General features: G+C 38.6%; 2 protein-coding genes and 1 long non-coding RNA gene across 15 annotated transcripts in view; all 3 read right to left on the bottom strand.

Annotated features, from left to right (window-relative positions):
• LOC126616073 (putative disease resistance RPP13-like protein 1) overlaps nt 1–10,607 on the bottom strand; it is a 34,125-nt gene that overhangs the window by 9,561 nt on the left and 13,957 nt on the right. The window contains exons 2-3 of one of the 4 annotated variants that reach the window (XM_050284042.1): nt 9,294–9,963; nt 9,039–9,193 (exon numbers count right to left, since the gene is read on the bottom strand). In XM_050284042.1, coding sequence (XP_050139999.1) covers nt 9,342–9,963 — 622 coding nt within the window. In that variant the 3' untranslated portion in view covers nt 9,039–9,193; nt 9,294–9,341. The remainder of the gene's footprint in view (nt 1–9,038; nt 9,194–9,293; nt 9,964–10,607) is intronic. The other 3 variants (XM_050284043.1, XM_050284041.1, XM_050284040.1) reach the window with 3 other exon arrangements.
• LOC126616111 (uncharacterized) lies at nt 48–989 on the bottom strand. Its single transcript, XR_007621001.1, has 2 exons — nt 689–989; nt 48–294 (listed from the first exon to the last, which is right to left on the bottom strand). It is a non-coding gene; the product is annotated as an uncharacterized LOC126616111 (long non-coding RNA).
• LOC126616075 (putative disease resistance RPP13-like protein 1) overlaps nt 4,244–10,607 on the bottom strand; it is a 57,085-nt gene continuing 50,721 nt past the window's right edge. For all 10 annotated transcript variants that reach the window (XM_050284054.1, XM_050284053.1, XM_050284052.1 and 7 more), the window contains 9 exons: nt 7,297–7,431; nt 7,055–7,213; nt 6,424–6,914; nt 6,210–6,333; nt 5,706–6,089; nt 5,485–5,607; nt 5,252–5,362; nt 4,999–5,153; nt 4,244–4,871 (listed from right to left, as the gene is read on the bottom strand). The gene's annotated coding sequence lies outside the window, so the exon portion shown is untranslated. The remainder of the gene's footprint in view (nt 4,872–4,998; nt 5,154–5,251; nt 5,363–5,484; nt 5,608–5,705; nt 6,090–6,209; nt 6,334–6,423; nt 6,915–7,054; nt 7,214–7,296; nt 7,432–10,607) is intronic.

The raw sequence follows: 10,607 nt of genomic DNA, 5'->3' as shown, positions 1-10,607 counted from the left end.
GGCAATTTAGGGACTCCAGTTTGAATATGCTTTTGACATATCAATACTCAATGGAATTACGTGAAATTAAATGGGTTTAGATACATGTCTAGTTTTATACCATGTACTATACGCTCAAAAGGAATTCATAAAGACATAGAACACAAGAGCCAAAGTTGGCCACTTGAAACATAGTTTTTCTGCAACTTAGAAGCTATACTCTTATGGTTCATTTAGGTCATTACTTCCTCCCTGTAGTATTTTATACAGCTTTGATTCATACAACAATTGCGGATGCTTTGTTTTGACATTTTCCTGAGAAAAAGAAGTACAATGAAATTTAAGCAAATTAAACGTATAAATTGGCAAATTCATCCAAATATGCACACACACACAAAACGATAATCATAACCAGATTTCTAACATTTATCCTCACAACACAGTTCAAGGAATCAAACGGCAGCAGTCTAAGCATCAATGAGAAACACTACATTCACCTCCACACAATTCAGAATTCATGTTTATAACCTCGATTTCAATTATAATTAATCAGACAGAAAACTGCATTGAGATTCAAGTCTTTAAATTGGTAGCTCCATCAGTAAATTCCCGAGCAACAAAAATGAAAGAATTTCCCAGCAAGAACATTAAGATTTAAGAGAGATTAGATTACAAGTAACTTGAAAATTGGTATTATTATTGTTATTACCAGTTGAAAGACTTCCTGGGTTCGATGAGATTGACGAGGTTGGCGTAACCTTTGATGAGTTCTTCGATCTTACTTTCTGACATTTCGTCTTTGAACTTTGCCAGCAGTACATGCTTCACCAATCCATTTGCTTCCTCCCTCTCTCTCTCTCTCCCCTTTTCCTGATTCATAGTTTCAGGGCCGGGGGATCCCTTGTAATCCCCCCCTTTTATTTTTCTTTTCTCTTCCCTTTTCCAGAAGCCTCTCTTTTTTTTTTCCCTCACTTTTGATTGGTTGTTGCCTAATCTTTTCCACCCTCCAATTGGTCCCTTTCCCCTTCTAAATAATCGGTCCCTTAACCCAAATATGTGTTTGGGCCTTTTACCCACAAGTGGAAGTTAAATAATTATTACTATCTATAGTTTCACAACTTCAAATGTCTGTAATTATACCGTTATAATTCGGACTCACAAACGGCTTTCGTCTGTGCGCTCATGGCTTCGAGACCTATTTGAAAATGTTACTTGTGACCTCGAAAGGTCAACGAATTTAAAGACTAATTATTAAAGTTCAAACCCAAAACTATTCAATTTAATTCCCAAAATTAACAGAATTAAAATTAACTAATAAAGTAACGTAATCGTGAAATATGGATTTAAATAACGAGATACGTAATGAATAGTGAAATTTCGGGGTCGGGATTTCACACCCTCCATCAATTTTTCGACATGCCGAATCCGAATCCGCCGTCCATTTTCCCAAATTCGATCGTTTTTGTAAAGTTTTATTAAATGGTCTCTATTTATGTTTAGGAGCGTCTGTTGGATGTGACCCCGTCCTCCCTAGTTCGAGTGGCTCCTCATTTGCGGAATATTTATGAGTGCACCCCTTCTTAAATTGCATGTTTTTATAAAATATTAGGTTTGCATACACAAAAAGTATGATTTCATGGTTTTACGTTTTATGCACTATTTATGATTTATCGAATTATGTTTTACAAAATGTTATAAATCATTCGATTACACGTATGATATATTACGGATTTACAAATATGATTTATTATGGTTTATGAATTGATGCTTTGAGCTTTTAAGCTCCGAGGATTTGATATGAGATTTTGAATTACGGTTTCTGTGCTTATCTAGCGACTTATCATACAACACATACACACAACACGAGTATTTAGACGTCTATGACCATAGAACACAGTTGATGATATTTATGACATACTCTCAGCTTCACTGGCGAAACCAGTGTCGAACAGCTTCATTAGTCACGGCTAGTGTCGGTGTGTTATGTATATATATGTATTTCTTCTCTGGCGTAACCCAGAGTCGTACAACTTCACCTTCGGGTGATGGGACCCACCACATTTCTTCACTAGCGTAACCCAATGTCGTACAGCTTCACCTTTGAGTAATGCTTATGTCTTCGGGCGATTATGATAACCCTAGTTGAGTACACAATTGATGTGATTTACAGATGTTTTACGAATTTACCTTCGGGCGACTACATTACAATTACTAAGCACTGGTTTACACGTACATGTTTTACGAATGTTTTTCATGGCATGCTAGAGTTTTCAGAAAACCTACTATGTAGTATTATACGAATTCTCAAAACATGGGGTTAGTATGTTCAGAAAGAAATCAATTTTCTTATTATTAGTTATTAAACTTTGGTTCACTCACCCTTTGTTTTGCGTCCTTTTCAAGATTTAGAATCGAGGCATGCGATCCAGTCGTCAGGGCACTCCCACATCGGTATATTCGAGTCTTCTTTGTGTATGACCCATTCCTTTATTTGTACATTTTTATAATAGTTCTTCCACTTTATTGTTAATTAATTGTATGCTCTGAATACGTTTCCATATTGGCATATTTCTTTCTAATCACGTATTTTATTTGTATGCATGTTTAAAATGGTTTCGTCACCCTTGAGTATCGGTCAGCACGAGCCTATCCTGATATTTAGAGATATCATGTTTGGGGCGTGTTATATTCTCCGTCTAACCTTTCCTCCTTCTAGAATTTCTAGAGTCATTGATCAGACTCTCATTCCTTAATTTTCGTCCCCCACGTCTTAACTCATTTTCCCCCTCGTTTTCTCCGTCTAACCTCACCTCCTTCTAGAATTTCTAGAGTCATTGATCATACTCACCTTCCTTAATTTTTGTCCCCCTCATTTTCTCCATCTTAACACATCTTCCGAGAGATTTTTAAGTATGATCGATACACGGGATAATACACCACGTATCACTATACAAATGATAGGATATATGTGCTAAAAAGTTAATAATTTAAAAAATAAAATTTTCACGGACGTATCACTTGTGCTCGCAACACAATGAAAAATTTATCCATCTTCCCCTTGCTTTCTCTATCTAACCTCTCCTCTTTGTAGAATTTCTAGAGTCATTGATTAGACTTTCTTCCTCAACACATCTTCCCCCTCGTATTCTCCGTCTAACCTCTCCTCTTCCTCATTGGGTTTTCTTCTCTCGTTCTGCGTCTAACCTCTCCTCTTTCTCATTGGGTTTTGAAGTGTTTTTCAGGGAGAGGGAGAGAGAAAGGAGCGAACCTGCAATTTGAAGGGTTGGGAATCTGGAAGACTAGTTCTCAAGAATAAGAAGATAGGGATCAGATTAGTCACTGGGGTCTCCTAATTTGCAGAAATACAAAGAAGAAGAGCATTTTCTGAGGATCCAGATGGCCGAAGCTTCGAATTGGGGGGCAAAATCGGATGTACATAATAGGACATGTCGGCCACACAATCTGGGCAAGTCCACGGTGCAATCTGAGCAAAATCTGATGTACAGAATAGGGCATGTTTGCGGTGCTTTGGTTTTTAGCTCTTTTTTTTTCATCCGAAACTGTAAAAAAAATTTGCTTTTAAATGTTTACTAAACTGAAAAAAGAAAAGAGCTTTCTTTTTAAAGAAAACTAATGAAAATGATTTGAAAATTTTGAGTTTTAATGATAAAGACAAAATAAAGGGTAAAGTGAATAGTACTATGATTAATTTTTTAGTGTAAAAATATGATTTTTCGTTAAAGTGAACAGTTTTTCGTTAAAATTTCTAAATTTTTATATTTTTTTTTTTGTTTTTTTTAATTTAAACAGTACCAAACTGGTACTTACTTCAAGATTAGTGAGACGACTTCATATTTTTATTTTGCCAATAATGCAGTGGACCACACACGGCAAACATAAAAGTGTTAATTTTTATCAAACTCTTCCAGCATGAATCATACCCGCTTATTTTCAATGAATTATTATTGTGTACATGTTAAAAGTGTTATTTTTTCAAATGAGTCGAACAATGTCCTTGTTTGATTGCTGAGGCTTTTTTATACAAAAAGAAAATAATAAACACAAAATTTTGATTTTGATCCCCACAATAACTACAGTTGTAGCTATTCTTGTTTTATTTTTACTTCCTAGTAACAATTTTGAATTTTCACCTGACATGTTTGGAATGAACCTAAACCGTAAGTTGACCAAGAGAATGAAATTATGATTAAAACGCGCTATTGAGCTAATCCACGTATTATAATGTCGAACATATAAAAGGATCAATTTTGATAATTTCTATCATTTATATGCTTCTGTAAATAAATTTTGTTGAATGAAATATAACCATTGGCACATATAATGATTAAATTTTAAGCATTGACACGTTGATCTTGTACCAATAACCACATGATATACGATGAACAGACACGATTCACGAATTCCCAAGATCCCCTCACCAAAAGGATCCGGAGAGGATCCTATAGGATTAAAGAATACCACAACCTCATCAAAATTTTATCGGGGATTTCATCCCAGTTGAAGGAAATAAGGCACCAACAAATTACAGGTTATGACTATCTAGCTTCTGTTAATTAAAACATCCAAAATAATGTCCGGGGGTCTTCAAAATATAGCAACTTTCCAAATCGTGCAAGTCCCTGCAACCTTTTTGGCCTCTCGTCTCGTATAATATTGTACCAAACGGCAAACGCAGAATAATCCTCCTCCTTTTGCTAGTTCCCTGCCATAGACAGAGTGGAATTACTCTTCACTTCCACAGCAGCTGCTTCCAAATCAGCCACCATGGGCAGCCAACGACGTAGTGCTCTGGCCTCAAAGTACATGGTAGAGGAAAACGAACTCCCAAACGCGAACTTGGCTGCACAGGCAGCAACAAAGTGTGCATTTGGCTGCATACGAGTCAGAAAAGCAAATACTATTAAGGGAAACAATGAATGGACACCTTAGAGATTGGGAAATTTCCTGCTATGTGCGATAATGTACACGAAGCAGTACCAGGGTTGAGTTGCTACTTACCAAGAAGGTTTCTAAAATTGAGAGCCAGCTGCTCCAACTTTCCCCATCAAACTTAGGTTAAGGCGTATCATAGACTATTTCTCCACGGCATCTTCCAGACTTCCTCTAGATTGGTTAACGAATCAAATGATCGCCTACGTATATAGTGAGCCAATCTGCAATGTTCAAAAAATTTCTTCTTCGTTTGTTAACTTGCTATGCGAGTCACATGACATCACAAGACATCACACACGCTAATATATAGAAAACAAACCTCTGAGTCCAGATACAACTTTGAATACTCTCTTGATTGCTCATGAAATCCACAATGGTGAGAAGAATGCTGTAACATCTCAGTTCCCTTGGATCACTTCCGGGAGAAAAGCTGTTTATATGCAGCACCAATAGGCACAATTTCATTTAAGGTATGTGATATATATTTTTCATTAAGGAGAGTATGGATGCAGAGTTTTGATGAAAATGTAGGAAAAGAACGCAGAGCTTTACCTTCACACGCTTCTACCGTTTCATTCTAAATCGAACTGTGAAAAGCATGTTTTCTCTCAAATCCATTTCTATAGGATGCAACTCAACTGCTTGACCTTCATACCTCAGCTTAACAAGGTACTCCTAAATTCAAAGATGATGAAATTATTATTGATACATTTATCTTAGAAAACAAGCAAATGGAACTTAACACAAAAGAGAGTGGTGGAAAGGTCAATTACAGCTCGTCTGCAGTGCTCAACCTTAGAATTATCATTCTTGTGAAATCCGTAGCACACCAGCCAACCACTTATTCTAGTAATATCATTTACTGGAATACCAACAAATGCAAGCGTGACGACAGTGCTACAATGATCAAGCGCACTGTTCAACCACTTTCTCTGTACAAAATTATATCGGCACCCATGAGAGTGGCATCAAGAGAAGATGAAAAACCATGCCTCTAATATTCAAACTATAAAAGCATTAGAAAAAACATCACTCCAGGGGTTACCTCTCCGATTAAAGGAGAATTATATGCATGCACCATTCAAGGACAACTAATTGATGCATGTTCAAATCGTTGGCTGTAGATAATCTTATCTTTACAATTCCAGAGTTGCCATCTGCATCAATAAAGCCGACAAATATGTTAGTCCCATCGTGTTGTCCTGATTGATTGCATACGTGAACTACATTGATACATAAAGGAAGAATAGATTACACTCAAGTGTTCAACTACATACACTGACATCTGTAGGTGCAGCAGCCAGCCACCATGTCTAGTAACACTGGCATTCTGGCAAGCGGTGCCAATAAGCCATGCTCTCTCCAACCATTGAGTTTGCAAAGAAACATATGTATATGCAGCTACCACAAGATGAAAGAGGCATTGAAAGATGAGTAAGCATTCCGCCATATGGAAACCACAGTAGTATATATAGATATATACACAAGTACCTGAGTAGTTGATATAAGCTAACATTGTTTTCCCTTTGATAATCCTATCTTTACAGTCAATAGTTTTCTCTCTGGACCGACGAAACCCCATATACATTCAACCATTATATAGCTGAGGTCCCTGTCCCGGCAGGATTTGCGAGAGTGGGAGGTGTTGAAAACCGGTTCCTATTATATTTGACGATACTGTCCTGAAATTTAAGAGAAAAAAGAAGGGGTAGCATAGTTGATGTAAGCTAACATTGTTTGCCCTCTGATAATCCTATCTTTACGGTTCAATAGTTTTCTCTCTGGGCCGATGAAATCCCACACATTCAATATTTGTATAGCTGTCGACGAGAGCTGAGGTCTGCAGGTCCCTGTCCGGGCAAGAATTGCGGAGTGGGAGGTATTGAAAGTACATTTCTGTCCAAAGATTTCAAACTTGACAGTCCAGAAAACCAAAGCAACATTTGATAATCCTATCTTTACAGGTTTACACAGTTTGCTGGCTGCATCAATGAAACTGATACATCTGTTAGTACCATCACAATGTCCTGGCTTAGCATATAGTTGAATTGAACTGTCTGATAATATAAACGCAATATAGATAAAGAAACTTGAAGATAGAAAAAGTGAGGAAGTAAATTACAATTTACAGCTGATCAGCAATGTTCCACTGGTGAAATCCTCCTCAATATAAATGCAATCTAGTAACGCAATGTACGTACTGGCCTTCAAGCAAGCACAGCCATGAGGCACTCTTCAACCGTTGTGTTAGTAGAGAGAAACATATCTCCAGTGCACCTGCCTGAAGATTACAGTTACATTGAAAGATGAGAAAGTTATGCCGCAAACGAGACAAGTACGAGAAAACCATCATCCAGGGTTTACCTCTTCACATGCAGGAGAATCATAAATATCCACCACAAGTTGTTCCACAGTATCAGACTAGTGTTCTGGCCTAAAACGTACGTGGTAGAGAAAAATGAACCCCCGCGCGGGCACAGGCAGCATCAAAGTGTGTCGCTGCATAAGAATCAGAAAAACAGATACTATATATTAAGAGAAACAATGAATGGACCCCTTAGCGACTGGGAAATTTCCTGCTATGCACGATAACGGACATGGACCACTACCACGGTTGAGTTGCTACTTACCAAGAAGGTTTCTAAATTTGAGTGCCCGCTGCTCCAACTTTCCCCATCAAACTTGGGTTAAGGCGTATCATTGTCTATTTCTCCACGGCACAACAAATCAAATGATCACCTACATATAAAGTGAGCGAATTTGCAATGTTCAAATAACTTTTTTCTTCCTCTGTTAACTTGCTATGCGAGTCACACGACACCACACGCTAATATATAGAAAACAAACCTCCGAGTCCAGATGCAACTTTGAATATTCTCTTGATTGCTCATGAAATCCACAACTGCGAGAAGAATGCTATAACCTCTCAGTTCCTTCAGATCACTTCCAGGAGATAAGATGTTCATGGATGGCAACAATAGGCACAATTACATTTAAAGTATGCGATATATATTTTTCTTTAAGGAGAGTATGCGGATGCAGAGTTCTGATGAAAATGCAGGAAAAGAACGTAGAGCTTTACCTTCACATGCTTTCTACCATTTCATTCTGAATTGAACTGTGAAAAGCATGTTTTATCTCAAATGATCGAATCCATTTCAATAGGATGCCAACTCAACTGCTTTCCCTTTTCATACCTCAGCTTAACAAGATACTCCTAAATTTAAAGATGAAGAAATTATTACTGATACATTTATCTTAGAAAACAAGCAAATGGAACTTAAAACAAAAGAGAGTGGTGGACAGCTGAATTACAGCTTGTCTGCAGTGCTTAACGTAAGAATTATCATTCTTGTGAAATCTGTAGAGCACCGGCCAAGCACTTATTCTAGTAATATCATTTACTGGAATACCAACAAACGCAAGCATGACGAAAGTGCTAAAAGTGTCAAGCACGCTGTTCAACCTCCTTGTCTGTACAAAAGCATAGCTGCACCCATTAGAAGATGAGAATGACATCAAGAGAAGATGAAAAGGCATGCCTCTCATGTTCAAATTACAAACAGTATTAGAAAAGACATCATTCCAGGGGTCACCTCTCAGATTAAAGGAGACTTATATTCATGCCAGATAGCACCATACACTAACAACTAATTGATGCATGTTTAAATCGTTGGCTGTAGATAATCCTATCTTTACAATTCCAGAGTTGCCATCTGCATTAATAAAAAGGTCGTACCCAGTGCACAAGGCTCCCGCTTTACGCAGGGTCTGGGAGAGGTGAATGTCGGCTAGCCTTACCCCCATTTATGGAGAGGCTGCTCCCAAGTCTCGAACCCGAGACCTACCGCTCATGGAAGCCGACAAATATGTTAGTCCCATCGTGTTGTCCTGACTGATTGCATAGTTGAATTACCTTGTTACAGAAAAGAAAAGCAAATTACACTTAAGTGTTCAACTACTTACACTGAAATCTGTAGGCGAAGCAGCCAGCCACCTAGTCTAGCAACACTAGCATTCTAGCAAGCAGTGCCAATAAGCCATGCTCTCTTCAAGACTTTACCCATTGTGTCTGTAGAGAAACATATCTGTTAGTCCCATCACACCTACCACAAGATTACAGTTATGACGCAAACGAGAGAAGTATGAGAAAACCATCATCCAGGGTTTTACCTCTTGTCATGCAGGAGAATCATATATGTCGACCCCAAGTAGTTCCACAGTATCAGACTAGAAATAATTCACTCCGCTCGCCACTCTCCTGTAATTTCATCGGGATTAGACTCTGAAACTTGAATTTATCAATTTAATTAGGAATATTGCTGAGGACAATCAATTTAATAATGAATAAAAAAAAGTACCTGGCTTTTGTCTTGAGAGTTGAGAGTTGGAGAGAGTGAAATGAAAGCTCATATGATGGTGATTTCTCCATCTATCTTTATGCAAGGAATGCGAGCTATGTTTCTCCAATCTTTTCCCTTCTTGTTCCGATACCTCTTCTTCAGAGAAGGACAACGCCTGATGCTGAGATAAGAAAGAGATGCCGGCAAACCCTCTTTTGGCAGGAATTTGAGACTCTTGCACCCTGCAATTTCTAGGTGTTGAAGAGAAGTGAGGTGCTCAAGTCCCTTTCCATCCAAAGATTTCAGATTCGATACAACCAAGATTTGGAGAGTGTGAAGAGTGGCAGGGAGCAGCTGCTCATTGAGCAACGTCTGGAAGAAATCTTTGCTTCCTCCGACGATCTGAAATGATTGTAGGTTGGGAGGCAAACCCCCTTGTGCAAATGACACCACATTTGGAAGACACTCTATCGACAAATGTTGAAGGGCGGTGAGGGTGTGCATTCGGTCCGGCAATAACTTCAAATTCTCGCAGTAAGCGACTTGAAGGGAAGTGAGGTTGGGAGTGGGCAATCCCCCGTCGGGAAAAGAGACAAGATTTGGACATTCCCAAATAGACAGGGAGTTGAGATGGCTGAGATTTTCATCTGCTCCTCCTTCAACTGAAAGAGATTCCAGATTCTGACAACTCATTATACGAAGAGATGAAAGGTTGGGGAAAATGCCCAAAGGGAACGACCTCAGAGAATCACAGCTGCATTCAAGATACAAAGACCGAAGGGAAGTCAATTTGGCCATCATCTCACCTGATAGGAATTCTAATTTCTTGCAATTTAGTATACTGAGTGACGTCAGCGTGGTGGGCAGACCATTTGTAGGGAACAACAAGAGTGAGGAACAGAAAGAAAGAGTCATACTTTGAAGACAATAGCTGTTGCGCACCATTTGCGGCAACCACTTAATATCAACAGACGTAATATAAAGCATCTGAAGCGACAGCAGCGTCTCCGTCGACTCTAGTAACAATGAGAGACCTGTGCAGTGAATTAGTGTCAGTTCTTCAAGAGATCCTCGTAAGGGTTCCGTGTTCAGGGTATTACTGGCCCTGGTTTCTTGTAGAACCTCACAAAAGGACACATCAAGTGTTTTCAAGGAAGGAAGATGAGTGGGCAAGTTTCCTCTCAGCTTCTGACAATTGAATAATTTCAACTCCTTAAGACGAGGAAAGTCTGGACTTTCACCTCCACTTGGACTAGGCAGCCATTCCTCCCACTCTAGCATGTCACTAAACTCTAGCTTCTCTAAACATTGAAATGGTTGATTTCCCCCGTA

The sequence above is a fragment of the Malus sylvestris genome, chromosome 3 (genome assembly GCF_916048215.2).
Source record: "Malus sylvestris chromosome 3, drMalSylv7.2, whole genome shotgun sequence".
NCBI classification, from domain to species: domain Eukaryota; kingdom Viridiplantae; phylum Streptophyta; class Magnoliopsida; order Rosales; family Rosaceae; genus Malus; species Malus sylvestris.
The sequence above is the reverse complement of the archived record's forward strand: the minus strand, read 5'-3'. Positions and strand labels throughout refer to the sequence as shown.